At 40.8% G+C, this 20980-nt stretch overlaps 1 protein-coding gene across 4 annotated transcripts in view; it reads left to right on the top strand.

Moving 5' to 3' along the window:
• Positions 1-20980, top strand: part of LOC105485230 (cell division cycle 16) — a 38903-nt gene that overhangs the window by 10588 nt on the left and 7335 nt on the right. For all 4 annotated transcript variants that reach the window (XM_011747461.2, XM_011747462.2, XM_011747464.3 and 1 more), the window contains 6 exons: positions 1388-1461; positions 5063-5188; positions 13393-13545; positions 15604-15667; positions 18119-18180; positions 19110-19245. In XM_011747461.2, the coding sequence (XP_011745763.1) occupies positions 1388-1461; positions 5063-5188; positions 13393-13545; positions 15604-15667; positions 18119-18180; positions 19110-19245 (615 nt within the window). The remainder of the gene's footprint in view (positions 1-1387; positions 1462-5062; positions 5189-13392; positions 13546-15603; positions 15668-18118; positions 18181-19109; positions 19246-20980) is intronic.

Genomic DNA, 20980 nt, shown 5'->3' with positions numbered 1-20980 from the left:
AGCTTAAATTCAAGCAAGTGCTGTTTTATGAAAGTGTTGCAGCAGAATCTCCTAGTGTTTAACGTATTTACAAAGCAGCATTAACTTTTCCACCCATGAAGGTATATTTTAATTATAACAAAGCAAAAAGGGTTTTTAACCCTCTTTTCTGATTATAGAAATTATACATGCTTATTTTAAAATACTTAGCATCTAGCAATATAAAATACTGACCATGACAGTCACGCATCCCTTTCCTAGGAAATGCTGATAATTGTTTGGTAGCTTTCTCACATTGCACATATAAGACAACTTATTGAATTGTGTACTGATTCCAAACTGTCGTGGATTGGAATGGAGAACTAGGAATGGAAAATGGAATCAGGGACTGCATTTTTAAAGACAAAATTGGGAATCAGGGTGTAAGACTCAGTCAAGACAAGAATTTGCACCCTATCCCAGTGTGAAACCAGTGCAAGAGAAAACCAGCTAAATAGTCAGAACGCAGTCAGAGAGCAAGGAAGAGCCAGGGTCAAGCTGGGGGAGATGAGCAGTGCAGGGGAGTCAGGACACTGGGATAGATGAGCAGTGCAGGGGAGTCAGGACGCTGGGGGAGATGCGCAGTTCAGGGGTTCAGGACGCTGGGGGAGATGAGCAGTGCAGGGGGTCAGGACGCTGGAGGAGATGAGTAGTGCAGGGGAGTCAGGACGCTGGAGGAGATGAGCAGTGCAGGGGAGTCAGGACGCTGGGGGAGATGAACAGTGCAGGGGAGTCAGGACGCTGGGGGAGATGAACAGTGCAGGGGGTCAGGACGCTGCGGGAGATGAGTAGTGCAGGGGAGTCAGGACGCTGGAGGAGATGAGTAGTGCAGGGGGTCAGGACGCTGGGGTAGATGAGCAGTGCAGGGGAGTCAGGACGCTGGAGGAGATGAGCAGTGCAGGGGGTCAGGACACTGGGGTAGATGAGCAGTGCAGGGGAGTCAGGACGCTGGAGGAGATGAGTAGTGCAGGGGGTCAGGACGTTGGGGTAGATGAGCAGTGCAGGGGAGTCAGGACACTAAGGGACATGAGCAGTGCAGGGGGTCAGGACGTTGGGGTAGATGAGCAGTGCAGGGGGTCAGGACGCTGGAGGAGATGAGCAGTGCAGGGGGTCAGGACTCAGGCTGGTTTTTGAAACAGGGACTCCAGGGGCCTTGTCTTTTGTAGACGTCTCCTTGAGAAAGAGCCACGGAGTGTCTGCCCTCTTCTTCTTTTGGACCTTAGTAGACTGTGTTAGAGAAATGTCTAACGTAACTAGAATATGTGATAAGAAACATCTAGTGTACCCTCTGTCTACCCTAATTTGTTGCAGATTCCAATTGGATATTCCAATTGCAGTCTTTGGTTATGGTACATTTTGAACTTTTTAGGTGTCTTGGTTTGCAGTGGGATGTTACTATCTCATGGTCGGTCATAAAAATGAACATGCCAGAAGATATCTCAGGTATGAACTTCTTTTCTTCCTCTCCAGGTAACCTACAGAATTGATGTCTTGCTCATAAGCTTTCAAGTAGTAATTAGTACTTTAAAAGCAATGTGAAAGAATAAATGTTCTTCTTTTTTTTCTTCCTTTCTTTTCTTTCTGTTTCTTTTTCTTCTCCCCTCCGCTCCCCTCTGTGAAGAGGTTCTCACTCTGTTGCCCAGACTAGAGTGCAGTGGTACAATAGTGGCTCACCTTGAACTCAAATGATCCCCTTGCTCAGCCTGCCAAGTAGCTGGGACTATAGGCACCACCATGCCTAGCTGATTTAAACATTTTTTTTTAATAGAGACAAATCTCACTGTGTTGCCTAGGCTGGTCTTGAACTCCTGGCCTCAAGCAGTCCTCCTGCTTCGGCCTCCCAAAGTGTTGAGATTACAGGCATGAGCCACCATGCCTGGCTGAATAAATGTTTTCTTCAAGAGGTTTTTTCTTTATAAGATGCCACGGGGAGAGAGAGAAAAAAAAAAAAATCAGTGATGTAGACCCTATTTTCAAGGAACCTATATATTTTATTTATAAATGAGAATAAATGGCCAGGCATGGTGGCTCATGCTTGTAATGCCAGCATTTTGGGAGGCCAACGCAGGTAGATCACCTGAGGTCAGGAGTTCAAGACCAGCCTGGCTAACATGGTGAAACTCTGTCTCTACTAAAAATACAAAAAATTAGCCGGATATGGTAGTGGGCATATGCGTCCCAGCTACTCAGGAGGCTGAGACAGGAAAATCGCTTGAACCCGGAAAGTGGAGGTTGCAGTGAGCCGAGATCGCACCATTGCACTGCAACCTGGGCAACAAGAGCAAAACTCTGTCTCAAAAAAGTAATAATAGTAATTAAAAATTAATAAATGAGAATAAATATGAAACAATAGAGAATAATGTAGTTTGAAAGTTTCTCTTTTTCACTTGCAGAGATCCTGTTAACCTTCTAGTTTTAGGATTTCTTTTATTAGTTGTGAAATTACACAAAACTTTACGTAAAATTGGGGTCACTAAATGTGACTATAAAACAGAGTTCTTAGCAGGGTGAACTGGTTCATATAATGATTTGCTGTGGTTTTAACTTAAGGAAAGTCATGCAGCCTAGTGAAGCTATTTAACCAGTATTATTCAAGTTTAGAAAAATGTCAACTATATGAAGAATTAATTGCTTAAACTCTAAATGTTCTAATTTCTGTGATTTCTTCTGTGCAAACAAAACAATTGATCTCTAAGGGAAAGAGCATAAACTTTGGAGTCAAATTTGAATTCTAATCCAAGTTCTGTGACTTACCAACTGAAATTCCTTGGGAAAGTTAATTTCTCCTACTCTCTTTCTTTAAAAATGGGGATGTCAGCTGGGCATGGTGGCTCACACCTGTAATCCCAGCACTTTGGGAGGCCAAGAGAGGCGGATTACCTGAGGTCAGGAGTTCGAGACCAACACGGCCAACATGGTGAAAGTCTGTCTCTACTGAAAATACAAAAATTAGTTGGGCGCGGTGACATGCGCCCATAATCCCAGCTACTTGGGAGGCTGAGGGAGGAGTAATTGCTTGAATCTGGGAGACGGAGGTTGTAGTGAGCTGAGATTGCACCACTGCACTCCAGCCTGGCTGACAGAGTGAGACTCTGTCTCAAAAAAAAAGGGGTGGGGGGTGGGGGGATGTCATGTTCATATACCAGGATTGTTAGAAAAACTGATGCCACGAAAGTACCCTGTACTAGGAGGAAACGAGAACGTTCCCTGGTTGGTTGTATGGTTAGCATTTTAGAAGAACTTCTACATAGAAAGATGATTAGTATTGTAAAAGTTCTTTTGAGCTATGCTGCTTTAATATAGTGTACAATTCAGTGATGGACTCTTATCAGTGGTCCCCTACCTTTTTGGCACCAGGGACCCCCACCAGGGGTGGGGGCACTGGTTTCGTGATGATTCAAGTGCATTACATTTATCGTGTACTTTATTTTTGTTATTATTACATTGTAACATGTAATGAAATAATTATACAACTCAATGTACAATATATACAACAATTGTATATAATTATACAACTATAATGAAGAATCAGTGGGAGCCCTAAGCTTGTTTTCCTGCAACTAGATGGTCACATCTGGGAGAGATGGGAGACAGTGACAGGTCATCAGGCATTAGATTCTCATGAAGAGTGTGCCACCTAGATCCCTCACATGTGTGATTAACGGTAGGGTTTGTGCACTTAGGGGAGCCTCATGCTGCCTCTGATCTGACAGGAGGCAGAGCTCAGTGTTTACGCACTTACAAGAACCTCATGCTGCCTCTGATCTGACAGAGGCTCAGGCGGAAATGCAAGTGAAGGGGAGTGGCTGTAAATACAGATTAAGCTTTTTTTTCTTTTTTCAAATGGCAAGTTCTTTCTTGACACATGAAGCTTTACTCACCTGCCTGCCACTCACCTCCTGCTGTGCCGCCTGGTTCCTAACAGGCCAGGGACTGATATACCAGTCCGTGGCCCAGGGGTTGGGGACCCCTGCTCTACATGAAACAGGAAACATTTGGATAAAAGAAAACTTAAAATACAAGGAAGTAAGGTATCACCCCATATGTTTTCCACGTTTTGTGGTATGTTCTCTGTATTCCTTGTGGGTTGATTATACAGTGTTCACTGTATAATTATACAGTTATTTGCTGATATATATGAGTCCAGTCCGTGTAACCAGGGTACATCTGTTGACCACCATCTACAGGATATCGCTTAATCCGTCAAGCCTCAGTATACCTGTCTTTAAAATATAAATGAATTTATCTTGCAAGTTATTAGGATGAGAGGATGTATCTACTAGGTTACATAGTGGAGTTTCTGGATTAAGTAAAATCTGTAAGTTCTATTTAGAATGCTAATGGGGTTTGCTACTGTACATAAAAAGCTGTGACACTCTCTCCTAAGATTTCTTAAAATTTTGCTATACTGTTAAACAGTTTTAGTTTAAATGACTCAACATAGATGTTACATTAGTGTTTAATATGTTGACAGTTCATTTATTTGCTAAATGAATGTTAATGTTTTTGAGGCCATCTCCTTATATAAAATTAATAATTTAAGAATAAATATTAGCCGGGCACAGTGGCTTATGCCTATAATCCCAGTGACTCAAGAGGCTGAGGCGGGAGGATCACTTGAGCCCAGGATTTTGAGGGTGCAGTGAGCTATGATCATACCACTGCATTCCAGCCTCCAGCGACAGAGCAAGACTCTGTCTCTAAAAATAAAAAAGAATAAATAGACCGGTGCCTGTAATCCCAGCATTTTGGGAGGCCGAGGCGGGTGGATCACCTGAGGTCAGGAGTTCGAGACCAGCATGACCAACATGGTGAAACCCCATCTCTACTAAACATACAAAATTAGCTGGGCACGGTGGCGACCTGTAATCACAGCTACTTGGGAGGTTGAGGCAGGAGAATTGCTTGATATTGGGAGGCAGAGGCTGCAGTGAGCCAAGATGGCGCCACTGTACTCCAGCCTGGGCAACAAAGTGAGACTTCGTCTCAAAAAAAAAAAAAATAAATAAATATTATATTTCTTAAATTAACTCTCTTGTTTTAGCAAAGCCACAACACTTGAGAAAACCTACGGGCCTGCATGGATAGCCTATGGACATTCGTTTGCGGTGGAGAGTGAGCATGACCAAGCGATGGCTGCTTACTTCACAGCAGCACAGCTGATGAAAGGGTACGGCAGAGCAAACTCATCAGACTCCATGAAGGGATGTTTTTCCTAATAGAAATGAAATTTCTGTTATTATCATCACTGCTATTTGGTTGCTAAACTAAACAAAAACATTTTACTTGCCTTTTAATCTAGTTGCTTGTGATTGTAAAATAACTGAAAGTGGAGGGGTAAAGAGGCTGGTGAAGTGAATTTGCCTAGCAGTTGATTTCAACCAGTGCAAGAAGGAACTAGGAAATTAGGCCAGTGGAGATGAGTTATGAAAGCCCTTCTTCACATGCTCATGCAAGAATAAAAATATTCATGAGCAAAATTATTATCTCTTATCTATTACCAAAAGGTATTTGATGTGGCTTAGTGGAAAGTGCAGGACTATGTTTGCCAATATTCTAGATTTATATCAATATTAAATGTGTTGATACTAAGAGTGTGTTACTTTGAGGAGTAGAGCACTGCTATTCACATTGACTGTTTGGTCTCGCCATCGGTTACAACTTACAGGGTTTGTTTGTGTGGACTGCTTCTGTTGACTGGTGACTCCATCCCTGCCTGGAGAGGTAGTGGGAGTGCAGTGGTCCAGAGGCCTGGTCTGGAGTCATACCTCCTGGACTCTTCCTGGCTCTTCCACTCCCAGCCATGTGATGTTGGGCAAGTTTCTTAGCCTCCTGAGAAATAGGAATAATAGCAAAATTTACTCACTGGCTTATTGTGAGAAGTAATTGAGATAATACCAATTAAAGACTTTGAAGAGTATCTTACGCATAGAAAGCACTCAATGAAAGTTAGCTACCTTTGTTTATTGTAGTATGCAGGGGTGGAATCATATATTTATCTATATTGAATTTCATCCTGTTAGGTTTGATCTCTTTGCAAACTGTTAGACTCTTTTTGGCACTCAGTTCTGCATCCAAATTATTATCAACCTCAGTCAATAGTCATATTAAATTTGGTAAGTATGAATTTTATATCTAAGCATCCAAGTAAATATTGTGAAGGACATAGCTCCTTAGCTGTATTAGTCAGTAGGGTTGCCCTAACAAAAGACCACAGACTGGGTGACTTAAAGGACAGAAATGTATTTTTTCATAGTTGTGCAGGTTGAGAAGTCCAAGATCAGGGTGCTGGCCAGTGCAGTTCCTCTTGAGGGGTTTCTTCCTGGTTTGTAGATAATTGCCTTCTTGCTGTGTCCTCACATGACAGAGAGAGCTCTGGTGTCTTTTCCTCTTGTAAAAACATTAACCCTATTGGATGAGAACCTTACACGAACCCTATTGGGTAAGAGCCTTACACTAGCCCTGTTGGATAAGAGCCCTACACTAGCCCTGTTGGATAAGAGCCCTACATTAGCCCTGTTGGATAAGAGCCTTACACTAGCCCTGTTGGATAAGAGCCTGACACTATCCCTGCTGGGTAAGAGCCCTACACTAGTCCTATTGGGTAAGAACCATACCCTTAGGACTTCATGTAACCTTTATTATCTCTTCATAGGCCCTATCTTCAAGTACAGGCACAGTAGGGGTCAGGGATTTAATGTATGAATCTGGGGGACAGAGGGGACACAAACAGTCCATAGCACTAACATATTACTAGAAATAACCTTCCAGATTACAGTTGTACACCCAGTTACGGATCCACCTAAATGATCCTCATACTCAGTCCAGGTCTTTCCATCCTGTTCACCAAGATGGGTGAGACCTTTTCCAGTTCTCTTCTGAAGCTCAACTCCAGTATCTGCATATTTCCCGTATGCCTCAATCTGATGATTTGTTACCAAAAAAAAAAATCCCAAGAATTCACTGAGTTGGTTTTTATGGGCACCTGCTGCAGTCTGGTAATTTTGATTTGACATTTTGGGTGCCCAGAAACAGAATAGTCATTTGTTAGTTCCTAGCTGGGAATCAGAATCAATGATAATTAATGACACTATACCTTCGGTGTTTCCAAATCTAACAAACTTTGTCATTAGATTCTCCATTAAGCTAGGGGTGGTAGCTCACACCTGTAATCCCAGCACTTTGGGAGGCTGAGGTGGGAGGATTACTTGAGGCCAGGAGTTTGATACCAGCCCTGGCAGCATAGTGAGACCTTATCGTTTCAAAAAAAATTTAAAAATTAGCTGGGTTTGATGGTGCCTGCCTGTAATCCCAGCTGTGTGGGAAACTGAGGCAGGATGGTCACTGTGCCACCACAATCAAGCCTGGGTGACCAGGTGAGACACCGTCTCAAAAACCTCATGATAACTCATCAAGATAAGCATTATTTTTCTTTCAAGTTTACTTATCTGTCAGAGCAGCCTGCACTTTCTTGTCTGTGTTTGGATAAATGCTTGAAATTGGATGAATATTTTTACGTTTCCTTTATAATTGTTTTTTTGAGTCATTGGTTATTTAAGAATATGTTGACATTTAACTTCCACATACTTATGAATTTCCCAAATTTTCTTCTTTTGTTGTTTTTTATCTTAATTCCATTATAGTTGGAGAACATACTTTGTGATTTTAGTCCGTTTAAATTTATTGAGGCTGGCCAGGCACAGTGGCTCACACCTGTAATCCCAGCACTTTGGGAGGCCCAGGGGGGTGTGGATCACTTGAGGTCAGGAGTTCAAGACCAGCCTGGCCAATATGGTGAAACTCCTTCTCTACTAAAAATACAAAAATTAGCCAGGTGTGGTGGCTCACGCCTGTAGTCCCAGCTACTCGGGAGGCTGAGATAGGAGAAGCACTTGAACCTGGAGGCGGAGGTTCCAGTGAGCTGAGATGGCGCCACTGCGCTCCAGGCTGGGCGACAGAGCGAGACTCCATCTTAAAAAAAAAAAGAAAAAAGAAAAAAATTATTGAGGCTTTTTTATGAGCCATTCTGGAGATCGTTCCAGATGTATTTGAGAATTCTGCTCTTGTTGGGTGGCGTGTTCCATAGATACCTGTTGTATCTACTTTTCATAGTGTCGTTGAAGTCTGCTATTTCATCATTGATCTTCTACTTATTGATTCTGCGCATTATTGCAAGTGAGGTATTAAAGTCTTCAAATTTTATTGTTGAATTTTCTATTTCTCCCTCCAATTCTGGTACATTCCACTTCATATATTCTTAGTCTCTGTTGTTAGGTGTGTATATAATTGTCATATTTTCTTGATGGATTGAGCCTTTTATCGTCATAAAATATCACTAATTATCTCTAATAGTACTTTTTGATAAAGTCTGTTTCATCTGATGTTACTGTAGGCACACCAGCTCTCTTTTGTTACTGTTTATATGGTGTGGTTTTTTTCATCCTTTTAATTCCAACTTGTGTTTTGAATCTAAAGCATGTCTCTTGTTGACAACATATAGTTAAATCAAGTTTTTAAATCTATTCTGCCAGTTGCTGCCTTTGGACTGTTTATCCCATTTATGTTTAGTTACTAACAAGATAGAATTTATGTCTGGCGTTTTGTTCTTTATTGTCTATACATCACATCTTTTGTTCCTGTATTTTTCATTACTGCCTTCTTTTGTGTTGAGTAAATATTTTATAATGTCCCATTTTAATCCCTTTTTTTATTATACTATATATATATATATATATATATATATTTTTTTTTTTTTTTTTTTTTTTTTTTTGAGACGGAGTCTTGCTCTGTCACCCAGGCTGGAGTGCAGTGGCCGGATCTCAGCTCACTGCAAGCTCCGCCTCCCGGGTTTACGCCATTCTCCTGCCTCAGCCTCCTGAGTAGCTGGGACTACAGGCGCCCGCCACCGCGCCCGGCTAGTTTTTTGTATTTTTAGTAGAGACGGGGTTTCACCGTGTTAGCCAGGATGGTCTCGATCTCCTGACCTCGTGTTCCGCCCGCCTCGGCCTCCCAAAGTGCTGGGATTACAGGCTTGAGCCACCGCGCCCGGCCTATACTATATTTTTTTAGTAATTTTCTTAGGTTGGTTATCTTTAGGATTATAATTAGCACCTTAATTTAAAACGACCTACTTTGAATTAATACCAATTTAATGTTAATAGTATACCAAAACCTTACTCCAATATAGCTCTGTTTCCTCTTGCCTCCTTATGCTGTCATTGTCATACAGAATACATCTTCCATATTATAAGTCCATCAGCACAGATCTGTGATTATTATTTATTAGTTGTCTTTTAAATCAGATAGAAGAGTTAAAAACAAAAACACATTTTATACTGTCTCATAATTACCAATATAGCTATTTTTATCAGACTCTCATTTCTTCATGTTGGAAACCAAAAATAAAATTTGAAGACCCTCCCCAACTATCTAAATGGGCTTCCTTCTCTAGGCCAGGGCCCTCTAAATTTAACCTGAAAGACTGGTTCAGGCCATGATGGGAAGTGGGGGTCCAACACGCCTCTTTACACCCTACAGCGTTAACATCAACATGGATGTTAATGGACCTTCAGTCTGATAAGAAGAAACACTTACCATCGATCCTCTCTGAAGCCTGCTACCTGGAGGCTTCCTCTGCATGATAAAATTTGGTCTCTGCAACCTCTTACAACCCAGATATTGCTTACTGTTGATAATAACTCTTTCAACCAGTTGCCAATCAGAAAAATCTTAAATCTACCTGTAACCTGGAAGCCTGCACTTCGAGTTCTTAGAGTTTGACTCTTCTTCAACAATGTGGATTTGAATTCCTATGTAGTATCCTTCTATTTTAGCATAAAGGACTCCCTTTAGTATTTCTTACTGGGCAGATGTACTAATGACAGATTTTCTCAATGATACATTGTTATTATTTATGTAATTTTGTTTTTCAAAGAAGCTGTGAGAAGTGTGTAATTTATATCATTTGTTATATTAACTCTGTTATTTACCATTTTTAGTTCTCTGTATTTGTTCCTATGGGTTCAAGTTACCATCCAGTGTTACTTTCTTACTGTAATACAGCTTTGCTGTCACCCGCTTCCTATTATGCTGTTATTGGTAAACCTTACATTTCTGTATGTGATAGGCCCAACAATATAATTCCATATTGCGTATCCCTAATGAGAAAATCTAAAGTTCAAAATGTTCCAGAAGCCAAAACTTTTTGAGCAGTGGCTTGACACTCAAAAGGAATTGCTCACTGGAACATTTTGGATTTTCAGACTAGTGATGCATAAATTCCCAAATTAAAAAAAAAAAATCAGAAATCCCAAACACTTCTGGTCTCAAGCTAAAGAATACTCAACCTGTACATAGAGTCTCACTCTCTTGCCCAGGCTAGAGTGCAGTGGCACCATCACAGCTCACTGCGTTCTCAAACTCCTGGGCTCAAGGGATCCTTCCACCTCAGCCTCTCAAGTGTCTGGGACTACAAGCCCATACCACCATGCTTGGCTAGTTTTTTGTTACTTTTTAGAGATGGGGTCTCACTGTGTGCCAGGCTCGTCTTCAACTCTGGGCTCAAGCATTCCTTTCACCTTGACCTCCCAGAGTGCTGGGATTATAGGCATGAGCCACTGCACCCAGCATACAATTGCTGTTTAAATCAAGAGAAAAAAGAAATACCTGTTAAATTGTCATTTGTAATTACATAATTATCTTTACTAGTACTCTTACTTTTTCTTGTGGATTTCAATTACTGTCTGGGGTACTTTCAGCTTGTAGAGCTTTTTTGTGTGTTTTCTGTAAGGCGATTTGCAATAAATTTTCTCATTTCCCCCCCCCCCCCGGGAATGTCTTAATTTTCAACAGATAATTTTGCTAGATGTAGAATTCTTGGTCAACTTTCTTTCAGTACTTTGAATGTCATCAGCTGCTTTCTGGCCTCCATGATACTTGGTGAGAAGTCAGCAGTTGATCTTACAGAAATTGCCCTTGTATGTAATTAATGATTTTCTGTAACTGCTTTAAACATTCTTTTTTTCATCTTTTTCAGTGGTTTGACTATTATTTGTCTAGGTGTGAATCTCTTTGAGTTTATTCTTCTTGGAGTTCTTAAAGCTTCTTGGAAATCTTCTGGCTGTTATTTTCTTCAATATTCTTTCTGCTCCTTTCTTCTGTCTTCTGGGACTCCTATTATACATGTGTTGGTATACCTGATAGTGTGTCACAAGCCTCTGTGGTTCTGTTCAGTTTTCTTCTTTTTCTGTTTCTCAGATGGGACAATCTCAGTTGAAATCTTTAAGTTCAATAATTCTTATTTCTGCCTATTCATGTCTGCTCTTAATCCCTTCTAATGAATTTTTTATTTTAATTTTTGTACTTTGTAACTCTAGATTTGCTATTTGCTTAATTTTTATAATTTCTGTATCTTTACTGGTGTTCTCTGGTGAGACATTGTTCTCATAATTTAGTTTTGTGGACATAATTTCTTTTAGTTCTTTAGAATTTAACATGGCTTATTTAAGCTATTTGTCTTGTTAGTCCAACATCTGGGCTTTTCCCAGAATAGTTTCTATTGACTGCTTTTTTCATGTGTATGGGCCATAGTTTCCTGTTTCTTTGCATGTCCTTTTTTTGTTGAAAGTAGATATGTAAAGTCACATAATGGGGCAGTTCAGGAAATGAGATTTTCCCACACAGCCCCAGGATTTATTGGTCATTGTCACTGTTTGTTTAGTGACTTTCCAGAACTAATTCTCTAGTTTATATACTTTGTTGTATGAAGCCACTGAAGCCTCTGCTCAGTTAACTAGCAGCTTTGATATCTTAAACCAGTAAGTCTTCCACCCTTTGTGGAAGGACTCTGCACACCTTCAACACTCAGCATTGTTGACAACTCTGCCTTAGCCTTCTCAAGATCGGCCAGAGATGAGATAATAGGGCCTTCTCAGGCCTTTTCTGTGCGTGCATATAGCCCTATGCATGTGTATGGCCTTCCCAATCCCCAGGAATGTGTCAGAGCTCTTTATAGCCCCCTGTGAACATCTTATTCCCCAGGTTTCCTTTTAAGTTTGTGGCCTGCATCCAGTTTGCCCTGACTGGGATAGCTGCCTGAGGCGGCAGCCAATGCTAAATAATTGCTGTTGGTTGTTTCCAACAAATCTCCTGGGGATAGAGATTTTCTCACTGAGTGGGCTGGGAGGTTAGTAGAAGACAAGCTATGAGTGGGGCTCTTTTAGGAGCTACCAGACAGGTCAAATAGCAGCAGTTCTCTGTGGGGTGTTTGAGGAACTCTAAATTAATTCTGCTTTCTCCAGTGGCTGCCAGGCTAATGGCTTTACAGCTACTGTGGTTATGAGGCTGCTTGTTTTCAAGGTTAATGCAAAGCTAGGGAAAGGGAGATGGGAATAAGACAAATTAAAGCAACATGAAGTTTGTTGTTCTTACTGAGATTTAGCCATTTTTCTTGAATATACACTCTTCAGATTGTTTTAAGAGCTTGATTACCTTCCAAAGTTCTGAAAAAGTTGGTTTTGATAATTTTTGCCAGTGTTCTTGTTGCTTCTATGGATGAATAGATTTTTGGAGGTTCTGACGCTGCCATTTTGAAAGTACTTCCAAGAGGTTAGTTGTAAACACTTTTAAAGAATTTGTCATGACCTTCTGTAGAGGATATAATCTTAATTTGAGTTATGGCTCTGGATTAGAACCAAAGCACATACCAAGCAATCAGTATTTATTGATGTTCTGAGATCATCATCAAAGAAAGATTGTCTTATTATACTTGCTTTAATGCAATCGCTGATCCAGTCGTGTGAACAGATGAAAATTCAATTAAAAAGTAGTTCTGACTCTGCCTAGAACTGTCTCAGAAGGTGGGAAAATTGAATCAATACACAGAGCATTCTTCATAACTCCTCTGCATAGAACTGATTATCATGGGAATTCACAGAAGGGAGAGCATTTATGTTAGAAAAGTCAGAGGTAGCTTCGTAAAGGGAAGTAGACCTTGAACACAGTCTTGAAGGATAAATGGTGTGAATAAATCAGAGGAAGACCAGTGTGGGCTGTGGCGTGACATTCGCATCAAGGAGGAAGACAGCACCACAGAGACATGCCCTTTTGCTTTAGAGAGTTTTTGTTTTTTTAATGTGGAATAAAATGAAAATTAAAGGTAAATACGTTGCAGATAGATTCTAGAAGTGGCAGCTGATTAGTCCAAAGTCCATTAGGCATTCATTAAATATTTGTAAATTAAGAGTTAGAAAAAAGTAAATGCTGTGTTTTGGCTACCTTTAAATTATTTTGCAGATAGGATTTGGAGTTGACAGATTAATTTCTGCGAAATCACAGTTTTTGGTGTTGAATATGTGAAATTTTCCAATTTTTTAGGTGTCATTTGCCTATGCTGTATATTGGATTAGAATATGGTTTGACCAATAACTCAAAACTAGCTGAAAGGTTCTTCAGCCAAGCTCTGAGCATTGCACCGGAAGACCCTTTTGTTATGCATGAGGTCGGCGTGGTTGCATTTCAGAATGGAGAGTAAGTACTGGAAGACTAGAAACCCTTCTGTTAACTAGTGATTGTAAATAGAGGAGACGGTTACTAGAGTTAACTGACCAAAGGGACTCTTCAGTAGATTTGTACTGTTAAGTGTTCTATTTTAGGAGAAGGAGATAGAAAAAAGAGAGAAGCTGTTATCTTGGATTTCCTTAAAAATTCTAAACCCAGATTTTGGTCTTTTTTGACCTGAGCTACCACTTGTTTTCTTACATGATTGGACAATTCAGATCACACAGACCCCACAGTGTGGCTGGGGGCCCTGTGGAACCCTTAGTTATCTCTATGTTGATAAGGAGTTGAATTTATGTATTTGAGAAACATTTGACATGGTTTTTGAAACAAAAGTGTTTTCTATTTAGTTACTAGTAAGTCAGAAAATTTAAGTAATTAGAATGACCCAATCTCTGAGTTTCCTGGTCAGTGGAGGCTTTACTGTACCCTAGGATATCTGTGGAATTAGTGGTGTTACACTCAAAGAGAAAAATGTCTGTAATCCTTTGCATTTCATGATATACAAATTTTAAAATGGTAAATTAGTTTTAGTTTTTTTTGTTTTTGTTTTTGTTTTGAGATGTAGTCTCGCTCTGTCACCCAGGCTTGAGTGCAGTGGCGCAATCTCAGCTCACTGCATTCTCTGTCTCCCGGGTTCAAGCGATTCTCCTGCCTCAGCCTCCTGAGTAGCTGGGATTACAGGTGCCTGTCACCACGCCCGGTTGATTTTTGTATTTTTAGTAGAGACGGGGTTTCACCATGTTGGTCAGGCTGGTCTCAGACTCCTGACCTCGTGATCCGCCTGCCTCAGCCTCCCAAAGTGCTGGGATTACAGGCGTGAGCCTCCACGCCCGGCCGTAAATTAGTATTAATACTACTGCAGTGTCATTTATGGCATGTATGTGTTCTAAAAAATGGGTTATCTAGGTATTTTTTTGAAGCTTGAAGCTTTTAATATAATACAGTAATCATCAGTATTTGCAAATTTGCCTACTCACTAAAATTTATTTGTAACCAAATCAGTTCCTGAGGTGCTTTCCTAGCCATTGGCAGACATGCCCACGGCTGGGAGAAAGCTGGGTCTCCTGGCACACACATTTCCAGCTGGAGTCTAAGAAGGCAACGCTCTGCCTTTTTTCTCAGTTCAACTATGAACCAGTGTACTTTTTGTGGTCTATTTAGTGCCAGTTTTCACATTTTTGTGCTTTTTGTTGCTAATTTCACTGTTTTGAAATAATCCCCAAGCTTAGTGAAATGCTGTCTAGTGTTAATTGTGATGTATCTGACAGAGGAAACACATGTGTTAGGGAAGCCTCATTCAGGCAGGCATCAGTTACAGTGCTTGCTGGCCCTGACTTCAATATTGATGAATCAACAGTATGTATCAAATAAGACGTCTTTAAACAGAAACACACATAAAACAAGGTTACACATTGATCGATTAGAGAAAATGTTACCATTCCCCTGGGAGCCGCGGTTCAGTATTTGCTAACTCAGTGTGCACAGTGACTTTATAGAACATAACTACTGTGGTTGGTTGCAGTGGCTCGTGCCTGTAATCCCAGCACTTTGGGAGGCCGAGACGGGCATGTTGCTTGAGGCCAGGAGTTTGAGACCGACCAGCATGTGCAACATGGCGAAACCGTCTCTACTAAAAATACAGAAATTAGCTGGGGATGGTGTTGTATGCCTGTAGTCCCAGCTGTGTCAGGAGGCTGAGGCACAAGAATCACTTGAACCCGGGAGGCAGAGGTTACAGTGAGCTGAGATCGCACCACTGCACTCCAGCCTAGGTGACAGAGTGAGACTCTAAAAAAATACATATATATATATATACACTACATCTCCCAAAATCTTGAAATCTTGAACTCTTGATATTAATGCCATAAAATTAATCATTTGTGACTTAACTTTGAATTTTTATAATTATTTCCAGCATTTTACCCCATTGCATTTTAGTACTACTAGAAAGATAATCAAAAGTTTTTTAAAAGTTTATATTTGGTAATTTTGAATAATCTGCAACCTTTTTTCCGTTCATTTTAGATGGAAAACAGCCGAAAAATGGTTTCTTGATGCTTTGGAAAAAATTAAAGCAATTGGGAACGAGGTATTCTTTGTTGTATCTGTAAATACACACATACACACCCCTGAGTGTTCATTGTTAAATGAGGAAATCTCATTGCCTTCAAAGATAATAAGCTGATATTTTCATAACAAGCAGCTGTTAATGTTTGCATTGTTAGTTAACTGTTTTACCACGTGGTAAGAAATGAGTTTTTTTTCCTAATTAAGAGGGCAAATGTTGGGCGTTTGCTTCTTAAATGGGCTCTAGCTTTGAAATGTGAGAGGCATCAGAACAGATTGAATGATTATTTGAAGCTAGGAATAGTCTTTGGTTCGCGGAACCTATTGGGCACTGTAGCGTCTGATGTAACATTCCTCCTCTAGGACTTCAGAGAGCTGCTTTGACTGAAGGGTAAATAAAGTATAGCGGCAGGTCCCACTTCTGAAAGAATAGGGGTGGGATAGTTATTACTGAAATTCACACCTTTTGTTTCTGTTATTGCATACTGAGTGTGTATTTGGGCCTTTCCATTTTAAAATATTTGACTGCTTCTGTTGCATGAACGATGTACCCCATGAATTGGTGCTTATGAGTTAACGTAACAGTTATCAAGGATGTGCATATACTGATATGACTTAAAAGTAGTAACAATTTTAGATGCCATAAACTTGCATAGGTAAGAGATTTGCATGATGCTCTTCTGTTTCATCCGTGCCTGTTTTGTTTCATTCTATTCTGATTTTCACTTCTCAGCTTCCTGCTATTCCTGTTTCTGTTCCTATTTGTGCACACCTGCCCACAGTTTTCTTCTCCCTTGGCTGTTAGCTCTCTCTGCTGTTATAGACACAGCTTTGCCTTGCTGCCTAGCGATCTGCCTGTCCCCATAGACACAGCTTTGTTTACTTTGGTCTCTCATGTTATCTGAACTTATAAACACTATTCCTGTGTTTGCACATGCATGTATATAAAGCAGGTGCCTCTGCCACATAGTCGTGGTTAGTTCTGGATAATCCAAGTGTTTTGTTAATGGGGATTGCCACTTGCCACCTTGTCAGTTTTCAGACGGGCTTAGCAGCATCAGCATCGCCTAGAAGCCTGCCAGGAGTGCAGAATCTCACACCAAATGAATCAAAATCTGCAGTTTTAGCAAGATCCCCAGGGGATTATCACACACAGAAAAGTTTTGAGAAGCACTTTACTAAACCATACTTTAGGTTCAACTGAACCTGTATTCTTTGATAATTAAGAGGCAGTAAATTTAGAGTCTTACAGAAATTTAATGGTTTGAAGTATGAAAGCACAATACTATCGAAATGTCAAAATGCCCATTAAAAAGCTATATGAAGAGGGAGAAGATACTGACTTTATTAGAAACTGCAGAAAATGTTAAAGAGAAATAGTCATGCCTAAGAGTCATTAAATGATTTGTTTTTCATTCACATGGGCTGTGCCTCCTAGAACTGGTCTCAATAGAGACAGAATCTGTGGCTCAGGTCTGTTCATTCATTTAGTTGACGTATATTTAACGAGTCATAGGCTCTGAGCTCGGCGTTGGGATGCAACGGGCAATGAGTTTACTATTTCCTGACCTCAGATCAACTGGGGAACGTAAATAAGTAAATTGATGGTGAAATACGGTACAATTGAGGAGCTAAAGGTGCCCACAGAGAAAGGCAGTTCACCCAGAAATGAGCCTTTTGCATACACCTCAGTCCTGAAAGTCATCACACATGAGCCAGGCAAAAATTAGGGCAAGGGTATTTCAGTATTTGCAAAAATTGGAGGTAATTCAGTATGACTTGGATTTTGAGTTCACAGAGAATGTTAAGGAGTGGGTCAAGAGGGTTAAGTGTGGGTCACTAAGGGCCCAGAATGAAAGAGTTTGTACCTTATCCTGAGGAGAGTGGGAAAACAAAAGGGATTTAAGAAGGAAACAATCTGGTCAGACTTTGATGATTGGGGCCCAGATTTGACTCTGTTAAAAATAGGTTGGAGTTATGCCTAGCAATTAGAAGGAACCAGCCCTGGTGTGCTTCGTGGAAGGGTCGGAGGGGATGGGGGTGCCATTCACTGACTGGAGAGGCACTCAGAAGCAGTTAGGTCAGGGGCGGGATGGCCAGGGAGAGACAGGTGTGGTGCGTAGCACACCGAACTTAAAGTGCTTGTAACAGTTCCAAGCAGAAGTATTTAGCAGGCAGATGGATAGAGAGGTCTGGTGTTTGAGGGAAAGCTCCGAGCTGCAGATACTCATTTGAACTCCAGCAGGGATTGGCTCTTGGATAAACTTGTCCTAATGATAACAGAGTCCTCAGAAGTCTCCTAGTAGGGAAGAAAGGGAGATAGATAAACCAGCAGTTACCCTGGCCTTGTGGCGTGCTGGAGGCACACACTGGGAGAGAGCCCAGCTTGCAAGGCGTGAAATAATTCAGTGCAAACAAATCAGGCTGAACCGTGACATATATAACTCGTGGGCTTGATGTTGCTATGTTTTAGGTAACAGTTGACAAATGGGAACCTTTGTTGAACAACTTGGGGCATGTCTGCAGAAAACTTAAGTAAGTGGAGTAGAGCATTTTCAGAAATATACTTTGTGACTCAAAGTTTACTTAATTTTGAATACTTTGTCATATTTTTATTTCATGAGATCCACTAGCTTTCTTGTACTTGGCTGCTCAGGTATAATTATCATCAAAATCAGTTTTTATTATTTATCTCTGTGGTGTAATTTTATTTTAGAAACATTGAGATTTTTGCTTTTTCATATGAAAATTTAGTGTTCAAAATTAATTCAGAAGAATTAGGACAGTAAGATATAATTAAAATCCTATCCATATTCTAACTGTTTTCTGCTCGAGGTTTTGTGGTGTGATAAACAGGCAACAGTTGAAAAATTGTTTTTTTGGTTAAATAAGTCTGGGCAATTTTAGGTTACTCAAGATTTAACAAGTGTTTCTATTGCAGGATTTCTTTGAGTCTTTACTATGTATTACAAGCTTATGGTATTTTCCAAAGTTTAATTGAGGATAAAACATTTTTTTCACAAAAGACTTTACAAGTCAAGTATTCCAGAGAACTTTGGGGAGCACTTTTCTAAGTAAATCTTTTGGACCTTAAAGCAATACACCTTGGCTGCTTTTATTTACCCCTGATATGGGACGCTGACTGTCACCTAAGGGGGGTGTGTGGGAAGGACACAGCCAGGAGGCAGGGACTGGGGTTCTGGTTGCAGTGTCCCACTAGACATCAGAAGGAATACAGCAGACATCCCTGCAGGAGTGCCCTTGGCCGGAGGAGGGAGCAGGCCTGGAAGATGCATTTAGAGGGCATATTGAGATGCGTGAGAGTAGGTGTGGAGGACGTTCACCAGTCTAGACTGCTATTTTTATCGAGATAGTGTTTCTTGGGTGTTGATATGGATGGACTCATCTTAGACTTAGGGATTTAGTGCTTTTACTGTGGCCAGTGATTGTGTTCTCCCCCACAGAAAGTACGCCGAGGCCTTGGATTACCACCGCCAGGCACTGGTGTTGATTCCTCAGAACGCATCCACCTACTCTGCTATTGGATATATCCACAGTCTGATGGGCAACTTTGAAAATGCTGTGGACTACTTCCACACAGTATGTCTTGTCTTTGTACCTGATTTTAAATCTGGTTAACACTGACCACTTCCTTTTTTGAAATATTTTTTCTAGGTAATATTTTACTTACTATTTTAATAATCTTTAGGCAACCTTACGTTTTATTCTTTTCTTTGCAGAGCGAAGCATGTAGGTGTTGTACAGTTTTCATCAAATTAGAAATAAACATAAGTCCTGTCCTCAGTGTTTGCAGGGAAGTGCGCAGGTGCCCAGCGGCACTCGCCAGTGATCTGAGTGCTGAGCACAGCGTTATCTGTCCACGTAGGCCCTTTGGGAACTCCCAGTCTTTCTGTTGATGACTTTTACAATTAATCCGCTTAGATCACTTTAGTAGATGAACAAAACAGTCTGTGCAGTCATCACAAGGAAAGAACCTTTCCTTAATCCATGTACCATATTCCATCAAATTTAAGACCATGAGTAAGCAGGATGACCATAAAGAAAAAAGTGCTGCCAATTAAACTTTAACATAATTTTTTCCTGTCACTTAATTTTTTTGTATTTAGAGAAAATATTCTTGAACATATTTAGGCAGATTTGTATTACTCTAGTACATACCTAGAAATGTACATGTAAGTGAAATAAATGGTTGCAATATTCAACCCAGAGGGCCAGTATCTGTGTTTTCCCAGAATAGTGCCCTGATGCTAGCACACATTCCCAGTTCCTGACTCTGGGTTTCCTCCCAGCCACAGACACCTGCTTTCCAACTCTCTCTCTCATCCCTCTCAGTCTGCTGAAGTGTCAACGGAGGGTTTTTAGAAAGCCACAACCCCTGTGTCTGTGTAAGTGTTCCTCACGTGGTTTGTGATCTAGTCTGTGCTGCCAGCATAACCACCAAGTCCATGCTGCTCAGGCAGGTTTTACCTACGTCGCAGCGGTGGCTGGTTGATGGCAGTAATAGGAAACCACAGGTAAAAGGGAAGCAGTGTTCGAATTTGAGAAAATGTGGGTCTTAGAATCAGTGAACTAATGCTATTTGGAAAAAGAGATAAAATATGAGAAAATTTATCAAAGATAAACTCATGAGCGGTTTGTAACTGATTTTCAGGAGTTCATTAGAGATTTTGAGGTTAGATGAAGTCGTGAAGGTACCATGATGGTCACCAGAGCACTGAGCTCGTCAGAAGTTTGGACTAAGCACATTTTCTAGTCCTGTATAATCTTTTAAATATGTATATTTGAGTGTTGTATAATTTACCTTTCTTCTGAGATCTGATTAATACAGAAGGCTCGGCTGGGCACGTTGGCTCACGCCTGTAATACCAGCACTTTGGGAGGCTGAGGCGGGCAGATCACGAGGTCAAGAGATCAAGACCATCCTGACCAATATAGTGAAACCCCGTCTCTACTAAAAATACAAAAATCAGCTGGGCACATGCCTGTAGTCCCAGCTACTAGCCCTGTGCCTCAGTCTCAGGCTGAGGCAGGAGATTTGCTTGAACCCAGGAGGTGGAGGTTGCAGTGAGCCGAGATCACGCCACTGCACTCCAGCCTGGCGACAGAGCGAGACTATGTCTGAAAACAAACAAACAAACAAACAAATACAGCAGGCTCAGAGAACTCTATATGGAGATAGAACTTTTTTTTTTCTTTTGAGATAGAATTTTACTTTGTTGCCCAGGCTAGAGTGCAGTGGTGCAATCTTGGCTCACTGCAGCCTCCACCTCCCAGCACTTTTCCTGCCTTAGCCTCCCAAGTAGCTGGGATTACA

The sequence above is a fragment of the Macaca nemestrina genome, chromosome 16 (genome assembly GCF_043159975.1).
Source record: "Macaca nemestrina isolate mMacNem1 chromosome 16, mMacNem.hap1, whole genome shotgun sequence".
NCBI classification, from domain to species: Eukaryota; Metazoa; Chordata; class Mammalia; order Primates; family Cercopithecidae; genus Macaca; species Macaca nemestrina.
The sequence above is the reverse complement of the archived record's forward strand: the minus strand, read 5'-3'. Positions and strand labels throughout refer to the sequence as shown.